General features: G+C 40.3%; 1 protein-coding gene across 2 annotated transcripts in view; it reads right to left on the bottom strand.

Annotated features, from left to right (window-relative positions):
- tmem178bb (transmembrane protein 178Bb) overlaps window positions 1-24644 on the bottom strand; it is an 84578-nt gene that overhangs the window by 44201 nt on the left and 15733 nt on the right. For both annotated transcript variants that reach the window (XM_079655716.1, XM_079655715.1), the window contains exon 3: window positions 2229-2342. In XM_079655716.1, coding sequence (XP_079511842.1) covers window positions 2229-2342 — 114 coding nt within the window. The remainder of the gene's footprint in view (window positions 1-2228; window positions 2343-24644) is intronic.

The raw sequence follows: 24644 nt of genomic DNA, 5'->3' as shown, positions 1-24644 counted from the left end.
AACATGATTGCTTTTAGCAAATGTCATTACAATCTACTAATTAAATTGAGAGATAAACGATGTGCAAATTTGACATTTGAAACTGAGTTTGGATGAAAAGGGGAAAACTCAGTAAACGTCCAAAATGGATAGAATGGAGAATTAATCCTTTCATATCAAGATGCTTTTGACTGTTGAACTATTTCAATGTACAGTACAACCTGATAATGGCTCTAAAAAGAAAAAGTCAGTTGGTCAACTTAGCTTCGAACAAAGTGTCAATCAAAGGTATACAATGACATGAGGATGAATTCAGTCTTCAGTCTTTTGTTCTGGAACTAACCAGCTGCTGCTGATAGTGCCCAAGACCAGGCTCAAAACTAGAGGTCGCCGAGCCTTCGCAGCAGCGGGCCCTAGGCTCTGGAACACTCTGCCCCTCCACGTGAGGCCGGCCCAGACACTAGGGTTTTTTAAATCCTCACTAAAAACATACTTCTTCTCTCTGGCCTTCTAGTTAGAGCGGAGCATGACTCATGACTATTCCCTGTGTTTTAGTTTTTTATATTTCTGTTGTAAATTATTGTCTTTTATTGTGATTGTAGTAATGTGTTTTTATTAAATGTACAGCACTTTGGCTCGAACAAAAATCGCTTTTAAATGTGCTTTATAAATAAAACTTGATTTGATAAAATGTGATACCTAACATCTGTGACATTTAACATCTAAGGGTGGTGACTGAGAGGCCCAATCCCAAACCAGTCCCTCGACCCTACCCCTCCGTGACGGAGTGAACTCCGTCTGTAGCCACACTCGCAGCTCAACGAGGCTCCCTCCTGTCAGATGGAGGGAGTAAATACAGCGGCAAGCTTTGGGACGGCCTCCCCTCTCTCCGGCAGAAACAGGAAATGCCGTAACCGTATGTAACAATGGTTTCAAATCAACATCTCTTTGACAACAAATGTAAATGAATAACTCAAATAAAACTCCAAACATCTTTCATTGTGTTTCAAAGCTCTTTTAGTTTTAAACCTGATGTTTATAAGCTTCTTAGTTTTTGCAACAGTCTGTAAATATACACAACCTTATAATAATATACATACTAAACACAGGTATGATCCTAAGTTAAAAACATATGAGGTTATCATGAGGTTGTTAACATCGCAGTTTATCAGTGGATGTTTGCTGGAACTACTTGTTAACAGCTTGTTTCCTGACGGACACACACAGCGTGACTCCGGTCAGGTAGAGACCGGTCTCAAGTCAGCACCGCTGCAGACTCGCTGTTTGAGGGATTGATAGCCCCCTCCCCCTCCACACCGCTCCACACTCGTTGGTTTGGAACAGCCCTCAATATGGCGGACCCTCCGCGTGAACGCGCAAACGGAGGGGTAGGGTGTAGGGGGCGGTTTGGGAATGGGCCTTAGGGTCCTGGTTGAACCCTGCCTCTACTCAATGTGAGCTAGGATTTGATCCAGTAAAAAAAAGGTTAAGTCAACCAAGAACAGCTAGATTTACAGAGTCAAGATGGAGACGATATCATCCACAGTAAGGATTTGTAATAGTATTCCAGTTCTAAATGAGTTTTCCAGTTATTGTCCTGCTTCCTATATGTAATTTTGAACTGCATTTCTTTAAAAAGGGTTGGTGGTTATTGTCTGTAACACATGGCACATGAAATGTTTTGCAGAGGAACGGGAAGTGGTTGTATGGATGAATGCAGTGTGAAATAAAAGTACCATCAATGATTATTGATCATTGACCAGCAGCATGGCATACTACTTAAAGAGATTGCACCTTACTGGAAATGTGGTTGGTTTGATTCCTGCAACAATTTCCCTAAATTAACTACGACAACAAAGAGTTTAATCAAGTAAACACTTTGCTGCTAACCCTAACCCCAGGAGAGCAGTGAAAATGAAATAGTACAGCACAATTCCAGAGCAAATGAAGAAATCACATGAAATGAAGGCTAAAGTGTGCTCTATGTTTGAACACAATGACACGTTCCTACTTAAGATTAACAGCTGGCACTGAAAGCTTAAGGGAGGAAAGTCAATTAAATGTTAAGATAGGACAGAGCATTGAATAACTCTGTGGCTAATGTATTTCTATGTATCTTCCTTCCTTGGTTATTTAAAAAATGTCTGTATTTCTCATTTAGAGAAATGAAATGTAATCAGCCTAAAGCATTTCCAGGTATAAAAAAAGTGATTTTCTGTCAAGAAAGAATTCAATCGTAGCAGACTTACGGAGGGAGTGCCACTCGTCTTGCCTTATTGTCTTGGAGATGTTGGGGGAGATGTTTTTAGGTATCGTAGCCGAGGAGTAGTGATACTTGATGTAGGAGCACCTTGTAATGGAACCTGTAAAGAAAAAACAATTGTATTTACTTTTCAATAGAGAAAAATCACTGAGTCATGAGTTATTACATAAGATCCCCACTGGTGACACACAGAGCAAGAATGAAGATAGCTTTATTCCACAGTGTCATCAGCTGACGAGGCTATGTTTGCAGATATTAATTATACACTGACACTGACAAATAACTCTTCTTTCCTGAAACAATAAAAATCTGCTGTTGTATGAGTGTCTTTTGTTTGGGGTCTGAAAAACACTTCCAACACGTTTTTCTATTACAGTGACTAACACAAGGCTTTTAGAGAAATTATGTGTTCTTCAAAAGTTATTAACTAATCAGTCAAGGGAGCTGTTCAGTGTATAATTATAAAACTCTCTGAGAGTCCCCTGGCTGGGTGATGTGTGCAGGATAGATGAAATTACTCAAACTGACGGTCACAAAGATGTCTGAATGAATGGAGAGACACTGAGATGTAGAAATACTGAAGCACAATGGTGGAACAACAATAAATGTTTTCTAAGGTTCAAAAAGACAGCATTGATTGTTTTGGTCCAACACTTATAAACACTTGGGTTTACACTTGCCTGACAAGAGATTGTGTGAGTAATGACTGCTCTCTCTGTTTTATTATGCGTGATTCAACATGCATGGCATCCAAAAGATGTTAAGTTATTCCAGTCAGGACCGTTGAAGTGCCACTGATAAAGCCATACTAAGACCCACACTGCTAGCGTGACTAAAAACCACTCATTATGGTTGTTTTTGAAGACAATGACAAACAACCGGTCTCTCCAAGGTGCCTTAACTTTTGTGCAAAAGGTCCGACATGTAAGGCAAGGCAAGTTTATTTACACCTTTCAACACAAGGCAATGTAAAGTGCTTTACAAAAATGAAAGACATTAAGAAACATATTATAAAATGGCATCTAAAGACACTCTTTTAAAGCAAAGATAATAAAACATGAATAACAAATGCACATGAATAAAAGTTACAGACTAGTGTGAGCTGAAAAGTTTAGGTCTGACTCTCAATCATTGCTAACTTTTTAGCAGAAATAGTTTTCTATGACCTCACTTTCTACTTTCTTTTTAAAATGATCCTTCAGTGTTTCATGCTAAATGAAACCCCCTTTGGAAAATTCTAATCTTGGTGGTACCTTTTAGTTTTCGCCCAAACTATTCCTCGTTTTTAAATGCACATTAGTTAAGTGTACATTGTCTTTCCAGGACTTGTTTGGTGTCCTCCGCGAACCAGGGTTCAGTATGTACGTCAATACATGACCAATCATAGATCCCACCACCAGATCTTAATAGCGTCTTTTTCCATTCTGATGGCTCGTCTCTTATTGGCTCCACTATGTCAATGTATCTACTAAGAAAAAACAGACTTATGTTTGATATTTAACCCTAACCCTAACCCTAGTAGCAGCGTTCAACAGTACAACAGCTCAGAGTCCTGCAGCGGGTACCCGACGGGTGACCCGGTATTTTTTCAAACGCTTTTTTCCGGGTTCGGTTCTGGGTAAAACAAAGATGATGCGGGTCGGGTCGCGGGTGTTGCATAATAAATATATTTAAATAATAATAATTTTGTTTAATGTTTAAATCCTCAGACCTCTCCCCCGCGGGACAGCGCATAATCATAACCTCTGCAGCGCATCAATCTGCTGCTGAGCGCGCCACATTCCAAATGGCTGAAGTGAAGGCGGAGCTCGGAGAATACAGCATTTTCAATAACACTTCCTCAAGAACGAAATCCAACGTCTGCGAGGCTTTTAGTGTCATCCTGGAGAAAATCACCAACATCCCACGCTTTTTGAGCCAAATATGCAACTGCGTGCGTTAATAATTGCAGGTTTTCACTGCTCATATAGGATATGCGGGTTCGGGTCGGTTTGCGAATCTTGTGCCGACGGGTCGGGTCGGATTGCGGAACTAATTGGAAATATGTGCGGGTGGCGGGGCGGGTTTGGTATTGCACGTCGCAGGTGCGGGGCGGGAGCGGGTCTTGAAAATCAGACCCGTGCAGGACTCTGCAACAGCTAACCCTCTCATGAAAACACAGTGGAAGTTTTAGTTCATTTAGTAGTTTGAAGACAGTCATCTAACTCATATTATATAGCTAATAAGAGAATAAACCTTAAAATGTTGACGTCCAGTAATAAACAGCTGAAAAGGTTCGGTTGCTGGATTTCCTTCCTACCTAGAATAACGCATACTAAGGTAAATGTATTATTTTTTAAAGAAACTACTACTTGTGCTGGGGATATTCTGGTGCCCAATGGTCTTAAACCCATATTGTGCAACTGCAATGTCCATGATATGATTGACCTGGTGACTCCTATAGCTAAGTTTCAATGCAAATGTGATGCACAATTCGACTCAATGTCCAGATAATGGGGAAAAGAAAAATGTGGATTCACCAACTAGCAATATGGGTGCACATGGAATGAGTTGTGTGCTTTGTGGTTAACAGTTGTGGCGCTATTTCTCCAATTGAATTCCATTTAATCATCGAGGAAGAGGACACAAAAAGAGTATGTGATTAAAAGAGCTCGACTCAAAATACAAATGAAATGATGTGGAAAACATGATGCAAATATGACCGTTTTTTTTCGAAAGGTTACAGCCTCCTCATCAAGCCACCCAAATCGATGTCTTCATCTATTTTAATCCCCTTAGTGGAGCGGATCCATAACATGTACATCATGATTTATTTGCTAAGCATGTTTCAACTGCGCATTGACAAAGCCACGGTTCAAAACGTTTTAATGGTATTTTACAATGTTCGTACATGCTCTAATAATGTATGTTCATATGTCGACTGTAATATTCTAGCTGGTGGAGAATGAGCTGCTTCCCTTTTGACACTGTTAATGCATGTCTGCTCTAATTATCTCCGGCAAGGCTGCGTGGCTTACTGAAAATTGCATTATCGGAGTCCTTGGAGGTTTGAACTGCACTAACAGAAACAACCAGAATAACACCCCCCTGCCTCTCCTCGGTCCTGCAGCCATACACACACACTGACACACACACTGACACATACACTGACACACACACTGACACACACACACTGACACACACACACACACACACACACACACACACACACACACACACACACACACACACACACACACACACACACACACACACACACACACACACACACACACACACACACACACACACACACACACACACACAAACAAGCAAACCCAGGAGACCATAACTGCTGACAGTGGGAATGATCCATTCATGACTTTATCTTTATCAGTAGGCAGTCGGAACCCCATTGCTCACACAAAGAGACTATTTGATGAAACCACAGTGCAAACTGTAGGCTTGTGCAATAGAGATTGCCAGTTATTAATAAAAACTAAAATAACCTCTAATCTTAATCATGGTAATAGCCTCACATATTTTCAACAGTTAATTTCAAATGAAAGGATATAGATTGATGGAAACAGTTTTTTGCTGTTTTCCAATTTGACCACTTGAAACACGCCTACTTTAATTTAGAACCATGCATTACTAAAAGCGATTCTTTTTTTAAAACTCGTAATTCACAACATTGCTGTCACATTATTTATGTTAAAACAATAAGTTCATATTAAAATGTGTATTTACTACAGTGCGGTACTAATCCTTAAGATCAGGTTTTTAAAAGGATCCCAACATAAACATGTGTAGTACCTCATTTAATAACCTGGTAGCTAAGAAGTTGTCTTAACAGGAGGTCAAACATGCTGTATGTATTGAGTCACATTTAGGCTTGAATAGTGCAAGCAAAAGAGTGAGCAGTTTATGCTTAGAGTATAAACAGCTTGACCGATAAGATCTAGCCTGTCAAAAGTGTGTGAGCAAGCAAAGCCACTATTGAAACCAAAGCTGAAGTACAGTAGATGGTAACCAATAGTTTATAATGACGGCTGTATCCAAGGAAACCAATTTCAATCGTTTCACTGATCACTTCAAATGTGGTTGTAATATTTGTATCTATTGTAAAGATAGTAGTGTTTCAAAAGGAGTATAGCATTTGTAAACCTCTTTGTTTGATTGATGCATTTTTCCAGTGAAACGCATCCCACCTTAGCTCCACCTCAACAACTTCTTGTTTTCCCAAATCTCAACTAATATGTCCAGTAAGCGGTAAATCCAAACTATAGGGTTCAAAACATCCCTTCCGATATCCTATTAAATGGTAAATGGAATGCACTTATCTGCCTTAATGGACAAAGCAGTTTACAAATGGTTGCTTATATTCACACACTCACACCATGCAAGGCACTACTCATTAACACTACGACATGTGGACAGGAGTAGTGATTAAATGTCTTTCTCTTCATCTTTCACAGCTGATGCTTCTGTTCAATACATTCCAAGAAATGTTTACCCTCATTGACCTTAGTCCCTGGCATCATAATATAATATTGATTAATCAATGAGGTTTACAGTATGTGTAATCCATGTACTCAGTGAAGGCTTGCCTTAAGGCTCCCAGAGGACGTCTCATGTTGCCTCAGAGCTGCTTTCCCTGTTTACTGTTGGAAGATCTAAACTCTAACTCTGTGAAATCCCATTGGCTTTAAAAAAAAAAAACACTCTGCTGATATTACGGCTTGAGCAGAAAGATGGCTATGGTGATCTGTCTTGCGTAGTAGAAGCTGGTATGGATTTTCCTGCAGAAACCTAGAGCGATTCTGAATGGGCCAATACAATTGATGACCCTAACAAAAGGCTCATCAAAGCATTTTGGCAAAGTGCTTCTATTGCCCAACCAGTGCTCATTCGAAAGCAGCTCACCACTGCTTGATACTCCATACTGCTCACATACGTTACATTACGGAAGCCATCAGGGGATAACATCTACAGGATAATTGATGTGCACTGACATTGTAGGGTTTTAAAAGGCTGTTCCTCTGCTGCAATGAGGACAGGATTGGATGTATGGTAGAAAAAGTACTTGGGTTTAAAGAGTGGGAAGTGGGGACTGCGGGCCCTGTCCTGACAAGTGGTCGGAGTCCATTAACTCGACAGTTTTTTACCAGATGAAAGGAGAAAATAACAATTTCTTCCTGTCATTGACACGCCAAGAGGTGCTGTGGTACATCTCTCATCCTTCAACAGAAAAGTCTTTTCACATCATGCAGGGGACCAAAGACTCTAGCTTGTAAGAAATGTGTGGGAATCCGCATCGGTAGTGAGCTCTGTCAGATTTTGAAGTTTTATTGGCTTTTTATTGCCTCAGACAACCAACAGCCTTTGAATGTCAAAACAGCTTCAATACATTGAACAACATTTTTTATAATGGCTCAATTATAGAATAGACCAGGGGTGTCGAAACTACGGTCTGGGGACAAAATGCGGCCCGCGGGCCATTTTGAATCGCCCCTCAGCAAATTCAAAAAGTATAATGGAATGCGGCCCACAATTGAAACTTGAGCTTGTCTTGTATTGGACTTCTTAAATATATCTGTACACATATATTACACAGTAGTGTTCATGTGTTAATAAACCCACTTTCAGTCAATTCAAGTTGAAAATATGTTCTAACAAATCTAAGTTGATAAGAAAAAAGCCCAATAACTTATTTACATAACAACCTTGAAATATACCCTTCCTATTTCCTCTTATGATAAGCAATCTGAGGCTTCTGTTTTAAGGAATGAGCTGCTAACAAAATAAATGAAGAGCTTTACTATCAAAAATATATTGGGCAACACACTGCTCCTTTGTTTTTTTCTAGTGAGAACTTTCTCAGATTCAGTGTTGGGATGTTGGGGTTGAATTCCTTCACTTTGTCCAACTTCTAAATATCTGCCATAGCTTTTGGAAGCAATACCACCCATATTATGTTACCAATACGCATAAAGTCGTGTTATTTATGTTTTTGTAAGGTGGCCAAAAATGTACATTTTGCAATAAAAAATATATATTGACAAGTGATAATTTTGGACAAGAGTGTTCCTTTGAAAATGTTAAGGGGAGTCACCAAATGTAAGTCGAACCATCTTCTGAAGACCATGAACTTACAGATGTTATGGTATTATTCCAATAGTTTGCTGAGGAACAAAGTTTTAAATGGACTCACTAATTAGCAATCCATTATGGAATCTGCTTCCAGGACAATCATTTATTTATCGATATTATTCATAGAAGGATATGGAAGTTAATTATATTAAATACATGTTACATAATGCCACATTTAAGTTACATGCATGACACCACAGCCAATACCATACTACACGGTTTTAACGCAAGTTTTCGAGTAACGATTAAGAAATACTTCAGAATTTTCATGCAAAGTCACCTCTAGCTGAGGTGCTGGCAGAGCCGGCCCGACCCATTAAGCGACATAAGCAACCGCTTAGGGCCCCGCAGCCACTAGGGGCCCCCTAGCAAAAATTAAAAAATAAATAAATAAATAAAATAAATAATAATAATCTCAGTACACCGTCGCCGTGATAAGTATGTTTGATTAATTTAGTTAATATGCCTAGATTGCCTACTCTCAAAGTCATTTATTATATGGTTGAGTCAATCATATACTGTAATACATTCACCGTGCTTTACCTGAACCTCATCATGACACTAGAGAGGACGGCAGGATTGTAATTTCCCGTGTTCAGTGAATGCAACAGAGGCAAGACACCAGATCAACCAGAGAGTTGAATGGAAATAAACATCTGTATTATTGGCTGACAGGTACCTACCCTGTGAGCTGTGACAATGTTTAAAATAAACTTTCAGTCGGACTCAGAGTTTTTGAAGATGGACATAAGAACATCTTTTCTTAAAAAATACGACAATTCTCAAGTGGTGGCTCACACAACAACCCCAGAGCCAGCACTTGAGCCAGGTAGACAAGGTATGTAAATGTCAGTAAACTTCCAAGATATGCGAACATGTAAGCAAAGCAGGTCCACGGTGTTTACATGCTTATTTATACAATATGTGTGCTTATGCTAACATCATAAGACAAAAGTTAGTTGTGTGTAGTGAGAACGCGGTAGAGTGAGGAGGGCCCCCAAGCCAAAGCTCGCTTAGGGCCCCCTTAAGTCTAGGGCAGGCCCTGGGTGCTGGATAAGAACGCACTAAGCTTGACGGTGGGCTGGAGACTGCTTTATCATGAATCAAATGTTTTGTAGCCAGAATAGAGCTTAAACTTGCCGCAGTACAATGTGCAGTCCCTTTATAATAATGCCAACTTGGAAGAGTGCTCTAGTGCAATGTTGCAGAACTGAATTACCAAGCGTCTGCTTTATTTCCTCTGCAGAGCCGTTGATGATGTCCCTGAAGTAACCTGTTGTTTACTCCATGACAGATTTGAATAGAAAAGAGGATTAAGTTACCACACTCGGAGCTGAAAACCACATCATTCTCTCTGAGGGGAGGAGTGTGCGGATGTTGTGCTTTTATTCTCCCCCGAAAACCTTTCACAGAGAACACTGGGTGTCAGATAGCAGCGCTACATGCATGTGCATTACGCTGAGGAGACGTTCTGTCAGTAGCTTGTCTGACAAGATGCAATATCAGATGGGCTGGGATTAGCTACGGATTTCAGGGTTGATTAGCAGCACTGTAGCGCCTGTTTTCAATGGTAGTGGTGACCAAGAACCTATGTCCTTACACTGAACTGATCCTGCACTGTATTTTAATTGCGCAAACACACACAAGATAATTACATGATGCACGGTGACGGCTACAGAAGCGGTTACGTTTCTTTTTTATTCTTAACTGCTCGTGTTTTTATTTTATTTTGAGCCATTCAGTATAATGTACTAAAATATAATACAGTCATTTCCACTGCACCTGCTTCTACTACCATTAAAACGTTGTGATTTTATTTTAACAATGCAGTATAACCACAAAGTAGGCTCCATAATTTTGCAGCTACCATTATTGTCTCTAGTTATGTTTATATCTGTGTTGCCAAATGTAGCAGTTACGGCCTCGTAAATAACTTCAGGTCCAACTATGACTACACAAAATGTTCTTTCTGAATGAGCTGCTATACCGTATTTACATAAATCCTCTTAGTTGTACAGCAGTGACTAACATAACGTAGGTTGGAGAGTGAAGACAAAAGCACATCCTGTGACCGCTGCGCATTTCCTCAAACATATTTAGCCTCAGGAAATCCCGTCTTCCAATTTAAATATCTATAAAAAGATAAGACTCACACAATGTTCATTAAATCGTTTAAAAAGCAGAGATCAGCAGCCTAGTCTCGACCAGCTTCAAATCTTTACCTGTGTGGAGCAATCATGTATTCACCCTAAAACAAAATCAACAAGTCTGGGTCACTGAGGATGTGAACTGACTGGGTCAACAGCTTTTTTGCAGCACTGAACAGCTGTTCCTACAGTGGCACGTGACTACTGAGCCTGAGAAAAGAGAGGCTTGAGAGGTACAACTGTTGTTATACCCCAAGATTTAAAACCTTCATGTGTTTGCTTCAAAGCTGCAATAGTATAATTATTGGTCCGAGATATTTTTGACCATGGAGGATCTTCAACCACAATTGTTATCATTGACATCTTTATGATATAGCTAAAATGTATAAGAAACATAGGCCTAAATCAAAGAATCATATGAAGTTGAATTGATAGAAAAGTATTAAAGGTCTCTTACCACAAACATTTAGCACCATATGTATGTCAAATTAAATATGAAAACTATGTGCAATGACAATAGATTGGAATCTAATCTAAAACAGACTCACAGCTTGATACTCCCTTGCAAACGTGGTTATAATTGAGGGTATGCAAGAGGGCTAAAAAGTCAGATTTCTTTATTTTTCTCAGAATTCCGAGGTTTGCTTGGAAAAAGTCAGAAATATGTATTCTAAGAATTCTGACTTGAATCTCAGATCTCCAAAAATAATTAGACTTTCGGTCAGATCTCGCTTTTTTTTTGTCATATGTGGCCATAATCCTCTTCTGTATGGGGGAGGCTTGGATGCAGGTGTAAGATTTGTTATCAACTGATAACTATAATCTAGAGGCGACACAGTTGCTGTCGACAAAATGTGAGTACAGTATATGCAGCACTATATCATTCTGGGACAATAATCTCATCGCTGGATCAATATTTGTAAAATCACACAACCACAGGAGTCGACTGGGTAGGATCACACTGTGTAGGGATCTGTGTGAGAGTAGAGAACGAGGGTGAGGAGTAATCTGATGCCGGGGTTGTGTGATAGATTCAATATCCTTCGACATCAATCACCATCTACTCCCTTCGTCCTGAAGCTGCTCCGCACCTTCATCGTTTTATTTCCTCACTAGTGAGTTACCTCTCTGCAAATGACAGCTCCCAGGGACTCCAAAGCACTGGCATTTTGCACCGGGAGACACATTATACTACACAACATACCAACATCCCTACGCAGAGAAGCAGTCCTTCCAGCGCTGAGACCGGGGCATATTGTTCCCGCTCTCCCAAATGGATTTCTAACTAAGTCATTTGAACCAAATTGCCCTTCAGCCTTCTGCCAACATCTCTGAGCCAGACACCATTTCCTTTCTGCTGCTGATTGTGACTGGAAGCGATCGCACGGAAGGAGTGAGGCTGTGTGTGTGTGAGAGTGTGTGTTTGCTCATTTCTGTACTGCCTGGATGTAGGCTATGCAGGGCTGTATTTTTGGACTTTAGCGTAGGGTAAAGAAGGAACCCACAGTACTGCTTGACCTTTGGTAATGTGTCTTTAAGGCTTTGAAAATACACAGGACCTACATTTCTATTTGTACTAGAACATTCTGCAGCTCACAATAACCGCCAAGTGACAATGGTCATGAACTGGGGGTGTCCCATTCACGTTTTCTTTTTGCCCTGATTTCATGAGAGACCTAAATGTTAGGTACTCTATCTGCCAATATTAAGACTAATCTGATGCTGATATTTACCAATATGTTGATTTATGTAAGTACCCAGCCTCATAGGCATTTCATTGTAATAATAATAGTAAGCAATGCTTCTTTATTGGTTCATGATTCACCCTTCCAACAAGTTGAATGAGAATCAGGCCAGTCGTTTTCCCATCATCTTGCTGAATAATAGACCAAACCAACCAACAAACAGACAAACAAACCATTCGCAGTAATAAAGAATGAAAGTTACAAAATCAATTGGGTCCTCCTTTCACTTCAAACTGTATTTTTCATCCTTTTCCAAACACAGCTAGCAGCCTCATTACGCTTAAAACTGCCTAACAAAATGACGTTAGCGAGGCAACAGAAAACAACAGTCAGTGCTGCTTTATTGGTATAGAGCTGGAAACACCCAAGCATCAGATGGAGCGATTTTGATTTGCATACATGCTGCCAACTGTATGCAAATTCAGATGCAATGCATGCTTTCTTCCAGTTTGGATGGTGAAATATACTGTAGGCAGAGCATGTTTTCACCACACCTTCCAACAGTATAACAATTCCTGTTAACTTCAACTGTCCTTACCAATGCTCCTAACCTAAAACAATGGAGCTTATCACAGTATTTTAAGCAAGTTATAAGCATATTTTATTTATATTACTAAAGCTTAAACGTAGACTTTAATGCAGCAATATGTGTTTAAAGTAGGGATGTAACGATATATCGAATATCGCGGTAAATAAATGTCTCAATACCGTCGTGAGACTGACAAAATATACCGCGATTTTTTTAAATTAAATTTCTTTTTTTATTAATAATTTTTTTTTTTTATAATTTTTTTTTTTTTTAAACTTTATTTAACCAGATGGTCCCATTGAGATCATGGATCTCTTTTTCAAGGGAGACCTGTCCAACATGGCAAGAAGTAGGTTACAACATGAACATAAAACAACAGATAACACAAAAGGACATCGTATTTACAGGGCTACATGTACATACCTAGAGACATTGACAAGTTCCAACAGTATATTTATATCTCGCCCTGTCAATAGGCCTCACCTTCTTGGCAAAAACTGTATTGTTTTTGAAGTGGTTGAGAGACAATGCACAGTTTGACCCACTGCTGTCACCCATGGCCAAAGCATATCTCTCTGTCCCAGCAACATCAGTACCAAGCAAGAGAGTTTTTTCCACAGCAGGGGATATTGTAAACGCCCAAACATCCAAGCTTCTACCTGGAAATGTGGACATGCTCATATTCCTAAAAGATAACCTTGATGATGCTGAGTGAGTGAGTTAGTGAGTTAGAGTTGTGTTACTTGAAAAACTAAAGTGAAAATTGATTTATTCTATTGCAGGGTCTGATTATTATATTGTTGACGCTTTAAAATACTACTATCCTACAAAATACTGTACAAATCAGATGTATTATTTAATTTAAAAAAATTATTTTGTTTTTCCTTTATTTTTCAATATCGCGATAAATATCGTACCGTGGACTTTTTATCGCGATATTATCGTACCGTGAGTTTTTGGTATTGTTACATCCCTAGTTTAAAGTGTGTTAACATTTGCTTAAATTAGTCACCCTAGGCTACGAAACCATGGTTTGTCTTCAATTTGTCAGAGAAGAAATGTGTTCAATCTTGCTTCAACATTTTGAATATTTATATTATTTCATACTCTCCCTTTCACCACATCCATTCTTTCCTTATGTAGCTTATTAAAGTTACATTGTCCAGCTGCCTATTCTCATATCTCACATCTCATCGACATATAGGGATAACGGGAAACTTCACAGATCAAAATATATAAATCATGATATATTTACTGTGATAGATTACAAGTTTTCTCAAGTTGACAGAACAAATTGAGGATTATAAAACTAATCATTTGTGGAAAGCTGTATACAGATTGGGAAACATCCAAATGGAAACCTGAGCCAGCTGCCTTCTCCTGTTTCATGCGTGCCCATGTCAGATAGGTTGGCCGGCGCTCTGCCAGATGGGAGGTCCTGCTACAGTTCAAGCCCTGCGTGGCCTCATTTTTTTGTGTGACCCACTTCGTCTCTCCCTATTTCCTCTTCCCTGCTCCCACACCAAAACAAATGGGATCAGAATGGTGTGAATTGATGCTGCATTCTCCCATCTGGGACGATGCAAGGGGCCAGATGGGGGCTGGAGGCTCTAAAATAGTAAAGGAAAGGGGGCTCGAACCACATCCTTATCACCCTGTATTCACAAACTCCAGCTGTTATTTTACCTCTATTGATACCCTCGCAAAAATAAATGTACACCTCGGTCATATATGTTTTGACGACACTCGTACCAATCCCATCTACAAATGAGTTAAAATCACACATTTTCTCGAGGAGTTTTGTTGGTTCCCATACGTGTTGGCTCCAAATGAATTGCAGGTTGTTGAGTCCATCACAGTATGTATCTGTCAACGTCTCACTGGCCTAGTTCTGCCTCACACAGGGATGCCAGACCTACTTCTTCAGTAATAACCAATTAAAGACAAGAACACCTGGCGGTATCGACTGCGAAGCTCAGTGGGAAGCAATCGCTGTTCCCATCCAAAGCTTCTAAACACACCTTGAACACAACACAACTGCAGGCTTTTAAAGTGGTCCTTTAAGTAATTGTTGGTGCATGTATTACGACAGGGAGAATTAAAACAGAGGAGGTAAAATGACTAAGAAAATAATCAAACTGTCCAACTACAAAACTAAAATGGCTTCATTTGAACTTAAATGCAGCGAACCCTAGCCCTAGTTTGAAACAGACCAATTCTCCATTCTTAATGACCCAACTGGTTGCATAGTAATTGACTGCAAAACTGTGGATGTAAAACAATAGTCTCTGACAGACTTGTCTTATGCTTTGTGTTATTGCTACTAAACACATAGCCAAATGCTGCATTTCCCCTACTCAACTGGACTTGCTTTTTACTGGTTTTCTATTAGCCAGAGTTCTAGATAGCACTGGTAGGTTCTATCTTAGTCCTTCCTCAGTCGATATTCCACGCTGGCCAAAATCATTGCAGACTTCTGATAGATAAGAGAGAATCGTAGCTAAACACAGGGGCATCCTGCACAAACCCAAACTACGGTCTACCGCAACTAGACCCACATTTGTTTTTATTTCAGGATGCAAAACTAAACCGTCTAATTGACAAAGTGCAGTGGAACCTTGAATAGACATGTCCATCAGTACATTGAGTTCTCCATCAGTAGATTGAGTTCTCCATCAACGGCTACACAGGATGTGTGTATAGACTATATGTGTATTGATTCATATCTGTATTATGATCTTCCATTCCAAGAGATGCAGACAAATGATAAGCACAGAGGAATTGCATCTAGATAGCTTGTTAGGCTTACAGCTGGTAAGGCTGCAGGTATATCCATAATATGTTATTTGCTGCCCACGAAAAGGACAGCAGTCAAAATGTCTTATTACGACAAATGCTAACATTTAACTTTCAATTGACCAGACTTATTAATTATTGATGGGAGCAAGCGGAAAAGGGTGCTACCTCGAAACAGCCGACTGCTGTTCAAATCCTGTTTCCTAGCAACAGTTAACATTACCTTATTTAAACCTTGACCATGATCATTCCTCCCGATAAAACATGTATTCCCTTTGACCCAGCTCCACTACAGTGTTGGTCAGCTCTGCATCAGAGTCTCCGGATAGTGAATGCAGCATCCTGTAGTCGAGGAGTATTTAATTCTTCCTCTTTCCAGACACAATTTAGCAACAGTGGCAGTACCTCAGCAGAATTAAATGGGATTAATTGAATGAATCTGCAGTGTGACAGTCAGTGGGGACAGGCTTCTCCTCTTCGTTCCAGCCACAGAGAGCTGGAAGCACTTTAACGGAAAAATCTTGCCGAGTTCAGCTTTAAAGTTTAGTCAATTATTCTCCAGGAGTTGCTGATATTCTTCAGTGTTTTGGTTCACTTTGATTTGTGCTGGAGGAGCTGCAAGGTTGTGACAGACTTCTTTTTTTTTTAACCTTTAGGCCATTGTCCAGCTTTTGACATGACTGGCTGCTGTCTGCATTCTTGCTGTGTCAAATGAGCTTTTATGTTAATTTGAGAACTATTTAATTTCAATGTTGACAGCAAAGGCTGCTCCTTTTATGGAAACAAATTACTCATTAAGCACAGCATGTTTCCGTAACCCTGGAGCAGCAAAGAGGCTGGTGAGTTTACAGAGGGCTAATGCCCTTCTGCTGCATATCAGACAGAAATAATTATCCCTTTAAGGTTTACTGACTTTACTAAGCCCATTTATGCTAACATATCTCCCGCAAATAATGTGCTAATAGTCTAATGATGTACAGCAGGGTGCTTTGCGCTGCAGTAGTAGAAAACAAACCAACAGTCTCATTGCTTTAACGCTGCTTTTGCACATTTCAGGTTTTCATGAATAAATGTCAGAGGTAGCCCTCAGGTACGGCTAACCTTTGTTTTTTGGGAACCATGAAACGGATCTAAATATATTCAACGCCAACAAAGCATTTATTGACACAGGCAAGACCTTTGTTTTAAGGTTAATGACATGCAAGACAATGTGTGTCATGGAAAAATGTGTTCCTTATGTGCACCTACTGTAGCCTTCACTAACAAAGAAGTGGTTTTGAGAATGTTGACAGATTTGTATAAATGCCTTAACAGCAGTAATAGTTCATCAATATCCATTTTGAGGCTCCAAAACCGCTAAGGAGCTTGCTAACAGTTATTCTGCATTCATTTGGATGATGGCATTGTTTTATTTATCTTTTGGATGTAGTCTGTAACTCAGGGAATTGTGTTGTGTCAAAGTGTATTTCTTACTGTAACCTCAACCCAACCACAGAGTGCATCGCTACGAGAAACAATCTTCAAAACGAGGAAAACTCAGCAAAACAACAACCTAGTCAACTGACTTGAATGTATTAACTCATATCATATCATGGGTAGTCATATAATAGACGACAATCACACACAATATGTTTGGTTTGAATTTGAAAGAGACAAATCGAGAAACATATTTTATTTACGCATGTCAGTGCAAGGTGCAGACGTTGAATGTCATGTGGGAGATGCATTTCAACACATTTCTCTGGCCAGTCTCCTGAATGTGTGTCATGCCATCATGTCTACACATTGTGAGACAGCTGGAGCCAAGAGAAGAGAGCTCTGAGCAGCGAGCTAACCCAGAATTACATCACAGAGCTGACCCACATGCAGAGTGCCTACGGTTCATTTTACACTTTGATAATGGAGAGCACCTTTACACAAATACTTGCTCTAGTTGTTCCTTCACTGATCCTTTTTCTCTGTGTTCGTGTAGACAGTATAACCTGCAGTTGTTCTGTGGTTAACACCTACACATGTTTTACCTTGATCTGCCTGCTGTCCTATACTGTAACACTGCTAGTCATTGTGTAGCCATGATGCTAGCCTCGACAAAAAGTAATGGCATTTACCCATTGGATATCGGTATATTACAGAAAAAACCTTTGTGGCCAACACACGTTTGTAAGATTGTAGGATCGTAAATGTAATAGGCAGAAATTAAAAGCTACGTGATGCTAGAAACAGACTACCGTAATTTTCGGACTATAAGCCGCGCCTTTTTTCCAATTTTTCGACGCTGCGGCTTATATAACGGTGCGGCTAATCTATGGATTTTTACAGCTAACGGCCACTAGGGGACCTCCTAAATCTATGGATTTTACAGGTTACAGTCCACCACCTTTAACTCTATGGGCTCTATGGCCGGTCCACGCCCCCCACCTTTAAGCGGCGGGCTCCAGCAGGAAAAGCTGGAGGCCGGAAAAGAGTGGGACAGGTAGCGCGCAAAAGTAAAAGTGGAACCGAGAGTGGTACGAGAGGCAGAACGAGAACGAGAGCAAGACAGACAGACATTACGAGAGCGAGACAATTTGTCCCCGTACCACTGGTTGAAAACCACTGCTGTAGATCACTGCCGGTACGTGCCCTGCGAGCGCACCGTTTAAGTTTGAAAGTTGAAAAGTTTGTGTGTCTGAAACGCTATGTGATACAGTACAGTTTACACAGCACAGTACATGTTCTGTAGCTACTATTGCACTAAATGGTAACACTTGAATACGTTATGCAAATATGCAACTTGTTTGTTGAAATGTTAATAAATGGGAGCTTCCTCAAACAGCCATCTCTTTCCCGACAATCCCCTCTGTGCACGAACCCTTACATATGGTAATTAAACATTAAAACACCTGCGGCTTATAGTCCAGTGCGGCTTATATATGTACACATCATTCAATTTAGCTGCTGCGGCTTATATTCAGGTGCGCCTTATAGTCCAAAAATTACGGTACATCATGGTCGCATTGCCGTGAATCACCACCACTAAGCTAACTTGGACTGTGTCAGCATGATAACGTTTAGTAGTTTATTTAGTCACTTATTATGACACATAGAAGCTTCTAACATTTACACGTGGAGTATTTACCAATGTATTTTATGTCGTAGAACAAAACGTGAAAGTCTTTTAAGCTTGTTTTCAGCCCACACCTTATTTCAGGCTTACAGTATAACATGGGCAAACAAACTTTGAATTAGAGACAAGGGTTGTAAAATGCAGTGGCGCAGGTGAGACTTTTTAAATGGGGGTGACGAAACTGAGATCAGTTATGTTCAGGATATTTATTTACTATTTTATTTTACTATGTGTTTTACATTCATAAGTAACATTAACCCCTGGGTGGGCCCATCAGAATGATCTAAGATGATTTAATTATAACAATCATGTGAACAAGTATATATATATATATATATTGAAAAAAATGTTTTTTTAACATATATATATTCTTAATGGGGGGGGATAGATCAGTGTCACTATGAAATTGTATCTGCGCCCCTGGTAAAATGCTAGGTTTTTGGGGGGTTTCAGGATTCCTTCTGAACCACTCTTTATAATAAAGGGCTGGCATGTTAGAGAACAACCCTGAGGACTCAGAACAACTGCAGCGAACACTAGTGAAATCCTTCATAGTTGTAGACAAATCTGACAGGGACCAACTGGCTAACACCATCCAGGGAGGGACATACACCCAGAGGAATAACAAGATATATGGAAGTCTCCCAGACTTCAGGCTTCTGGATGTCTCTGCAAGCTGTTGTGTACATCTCCCTTGGCTTTCCCTCAGAGAGCATAGCAGTAGAAAATAGTGGAGTGATGGTAGGTAATCTAAACCACCGAGAGAAGATGGGAGTGTTATTTCACATATTGATGGAATTGATTTTCAAGCCTGAATGGCCAAGTCCAATTACAGTGCCCTTCGGCGTGCACAATCGAAATTGCATGAGCAGGGAAAGATGGGAATTGGAAGTAAAAGTGAATTCATCAGCAATAATAAGGTTTTGGCCCTGTTTCTGAGATAAGGCCGGTTCTGTGTCACTGGCTGGTTTTGATTAGCTTCATCTTCTTTTGATGTTTGTTCTCTTATTCCCCTTCCTTGCATTGTCCCTAGAATGTGGAATCGGTTAGAATCATAAATAAATAACGATGACAGCACTCCATCATATTTGACTTGTAAAATGAACGTTGTGTCTCCACCAGAATTGAGTTTAAGCCTGGCACTATTTAAAACCCTGTAATCCCAGCATGCAGTAGTCCAAAATGAGGAGGAGGAGGAGGAGCAGACCCTGGAGGCTGCTGGCAGATTTTGACACATGGTCCCTATCACTGGGCTGACAGTGGTTTCAACATTTGAGTAAGCATATGTGCATGGATATCTTCTGCCAACATGACTGTGTGTCCTCCGTAGCCTGAAGCTTCAGCTCGTAATTACAGTGATATTGCTCACGTGTAAACATTTTATCACAGTAATCCAGATAGAATTGGATAAAATACACGCAAAGGAAACCTTGTTTATTTGATCTGGAGCTATGTTTCTAATAATCAGGGGTAGAGACTGTAGAGCCATGATATTATGAAGTACATTTTGACTACAAATTGTAATATATTTAATAATGACATTTAGATTGACTCCCTATAAGCCGTTGCTTTTACTACTGTTGTAAAAACTACTATTTCCTTTGTAACTTCTTTGCAGTTTCACTCACAAAAGAACCATGGACTTTGGCTACTCTGAGCAGCCTTGGGAATGGATTGGAGCATAATGTATTTGACTTTATATGCTGTTATGAAGGTCGAAATGATATTGTATTACTCAGTGTTGGCTTTATTTGGCTTGACAGCAAAGAGTCTTCCAGGATTCATGTTCAACATTTGACCTGGAAGTTACAAATCCAATTAGGCTTCTTGTATAAAGAACATTTCTCTACATTACATTACATGTAACGCTTTTACCCAAAGCGACTTACATACTGTGGGCAATCCACACAGGAGCAACTTGGGTAGAAGGGTCTTGCCCAAGGACACAATGCCATGCTGACTGCAGTGGGGATCGAACCAGTGCTCTCCTGATCTGAACACCATTCCACTGAGCCACATCCTCCCTCCCCACATTTGTCTTCTTCCAACCGTAAAAATATTGTGCACTCAACCTTCCTTTCTGTCCTTGACTTAGGAAATATTCAGCATTATCATACAGCCGCATCAACACTTAACACTGTGTATCGTTATGCTTTATTACAAATGACAAATGTCATTGTTCTCTGTATCAAGCGGTTAGATAAAGCTCATTACAGTCAAGAAGGAATAGTCATTTCATGTTATTCAATTATAAAGCTCTCCTGTTGAAGCTTCCAAAGTACCTGACATCTCTTCTCTCATTTAAATCTAATGGCAGCGGTACACAGTCCAGTAACTTCCTAGCCTTAGATATCCCTCTGTAATGTTAGCAGAACTGGTATGTTTTAAATGGAATAGCTCCGCAAACCGACGTCAAACTCAAGTCCATGTGGGATATTTTAAAGCTTTATAATCAAATCTCATTTCAGATTCTTGTAACTGTTTTTAGTTCCTTGTCATTGTGTAGTTTTTATTTAGCTGAATGTGTTCCTATCAACGTTTATTGTCCTCAGGTCGGATGAAAAAAAGATCTTAATATCAATGAGTCTGTCATAAAATGCTCCACCAAGAAAAAGTCTCGAGATTTTTAACCAGGCAATGTCCGACCAAGTGAGGACATTTGTATTGTAGGACTGGAGTGAGGACACTGAGTTTAGCATGTGTCTGACATTTCATCCCATATCCTCCTAACATAATGGGCTCATGTTGTCACAGCAAGCTATCTTAGTGTGAGAGCAGCTCCAGGCAGCATGTGGTCTCCTGGGGCCCCCTCGACAGACAGCAGCTCAGTGAGGAAGAGACGTGCAGGAAGCAGTAGGTGTGACGGACAGGTGGACTATATTTAATTAGTCAGACATGTTCGTCAAAGATCTCTGGAGCGAATATGTTATGAGAGCTACCTCTTCTGAAACACACACAAGCTCACAATCTGGTCTGATCACAGCTGTAAGCGCCTTCCACTGACTCTAGTCATACTCCATCAGATAGCCCTTATGCTGACCATATTGCGGATGTTTTTATTTAAACCTGAATATAGTTACTTCTGACCCTAAACTCTACTCTAGTAACAAACCTAACCCTAACCCTGACTAAAGAGGACATTGTATGCTGATTTTCAGGTTTATATTAACATCTTGTGTTTCAACTGTGCATGCTTACATGCTTCAATGTTCAAAAAGCTCTTTATTTTTTTCATACTGCCTGTTCTGTAGAACCTCTTTTCACACTCTGTCTAAAACCAGAGCCCAGTCTGCATTGATTGGTTAGCAGGCCGGCTCTGTTGTGATTGGTCAACTGCTTAGAGATGTATTAGAAATGTCCCGCCCCTAAGCCTATCAGGTACCAGGTTTGGGAGCGCTAGCCAATAGAAGCACGAGTGTTACAAATTGATGTCACCTTGTTACGGAAGTAAACAAAGGAGTCCAATTGAAGCGTTTCAGGCGGGGGGGAACAGCAGTAATATTAAGGTCAACAGAAAATGGCAATGCAGTCGACAAGCACAATTGTTTGAATTGTGCCACGAATTACACATATGATGTTTGTCAATCTTAAAAAATAATTTCCATGTAAAAAAAGTCACAGTTTGTCGTAAAACTGTTGAAATATAAGACTATGAAAAATACGCAACTAGAAAGACTACAAATCCCAGAATCCCGGTCCCGCATGCTGGCTCTTACGGAACTGACTAACCCCCCTTTTGTGTATGTACAGCTCTCAACATGCCCAGACTTGTAGTGATTTTCCCCTCTTTTAATACTTTTCGCCTCATTCTGAAAGAAAGAAGTGAAATGTGCTAACGTGACGGGCGTCTTGGTGTGTGGTGCGAGACGGGAGATGTAGTTCATTGAGCGGTTTCACACAAAAAAAGTGTTACTTCACAGTTTTACAACCCATTTTTTTTTTTTTTTTAACCCTAACCCTTTTAAATTGACAAACATCATAATTCGTGGAACCATTCAAACGGGATCGAAAGATAATCTTTCTCTCCCCATTGACTTCAATACATACTTTTTCCGAAATAAGGTCCCATGGAGGTCCCCCGGAAACGGAGGGACTTCGCCACTCTATCAAACGGACCAAAACAGGATTTACTGATAACACTGTAGATGTCAGATTTAAACATGCATTTTTTTGCAGAACAAAGTGGGGAAAAAACTTAAATCCTAACAATCCCAACTGTGATAATGTCCCCATGTGTGCCCCTAGCTATCCAATGAATTAGCTAGTGTGAGTCTAATGACTTACTCCTCATTAACCTGACCTGAACCTGAAAGGCAACAGTTAATCCTATTCTCCTCTGTCAGGACAAAATAAACCAAAATGACGTCAGCACTTCTTTGCTCTACACACACACACACATTCCAGAAACAACACAGGCTCTCGATCCATTTAATTAACACCACCAACCCTGCTGCTGTGCTCCAATCTGTACAGCTCTTACAAGATGCCGAGGGATGATGGAGTGGGAAAGCGTCTCTTATTTTTTTTAATGATATGCTTCCTTACGCTTTTCTGGAGCGTGCCATTTTCATTAATCAAGACACTGTGGCCTCAATTTCTCCCTTTGTTTCCCTGGGATTTAAAAGGAGGTGAGGCTTCAGAGTGATGATCCGAGCACACAGCAGCAGTCATACATCTCCTGCCATGCACTGTGATGCCAGCTGCAGAGACACAAGGAGGGCTCCTAAAATGGCAGATAACAGCACAGTGTGGCGCTGTGGAATGTTCCGCAAAAGCGCCAACCAATCTCACGACCAGAGAGCGTGCCATGGATTGTATCACTCTTAATGTGTCTGCAACTGCAAATCGCTGCAATCGAACTTTAACAACCCAGACTGACTGAAAGAATGAAAATACTGCTCACTTTCATAGTTCTATTTATACATCTATGTTCTCATGGGTAAGGCTTTTGTACAGGCCTTGAATTGTTGATTGACATTGGCCCACCCAATGTATCTGTTATACAGTAACATGAAGCAGTTTGATCATATTTTATTCCACATTTCTTGAGGGAATTGATCAATGCTACTAAGGTTGTCTACTGAATGCTCTTTACAATATTTAAAACTACCCCTTACTCATAATTTATTTCCAAATATCCCCAAGAAATTGCATTATTGACCTTCAGAATCCCACCTCACTCAGTGATAGCTAACTGAAAAACACAGAATCAGATTGACCTTGCTCTTTAGATGGTGCAAAAAACATCTGATACAGGATCTGTGTGAACGTTAGAATCCTGATAAGACTTGCCTGCAGGCCTGATAGCAGACTAGACTTTGTTATTGATCCGTGTTTTTAAAACTGAGGCCCGTGCACCTGGCTGTGCTCAATGTGACATAAATGAACTGCAGCTGCTCCTGTGTGCCTGTTTCTTCCCTCCTGTTTGATATTCCCACCCAGGCCTGTTGCAGGGAGCCTGCTGACAAAGAGATCCGCATACTGAGGCAAGGCGGCGTATCGGCTGCACATCGCCCGCACTATAATTGCCCCGCCGCTGCTTTGGAATAACAAATGAGTAATCAGTTGGGGGTTGCAAAAGGTCGGAACAAATCAGACGCAACACAACTACCGTGAGTAGGAAGATGGAAGGTTCACATGGAAGTTTCCGGCCGTGCTGCTGGATCACTGAATTAGAGGGAAATGGTCTTTCTCAGCCCTGCCCCGGGGAACGGGCCGGAAACAGACCTCCAGCAACTTTATTTCCAGCACGTGAAGCCCTATAAAATGTGTTTAAATCAATACTTGCAGTTTGAAATTAAATCTCTTTTTGTCCTGATCCATTTATATAAAAACCTGTCTGAAAATGAGCTGATCAGATTTTGGCCACTCTATGATGTCATAACGATTTTTTTGGCTTGTGTAACCATTAGCCAATCACCAACCAAGGTAACACCCCCCCCCCCAC

Source organism: Notothenia rossii (assembly GCF_949606895.1).
Source record: "Notothenia rossii genome assembly, chromosome: 10".
In the NCBI taxonomy this organism is placed as follows: Eukaryota; Metazoa; Chordata; class Actinopteri; order Perciformes; family Nototheniidae; genus Notothenia; species Notothenia rossii.
The sequence above is the reverse complement of the archived record's forward strand: the minus strand, read 5'-3'. Positions and strand labels throughout refer to the sequence as shown.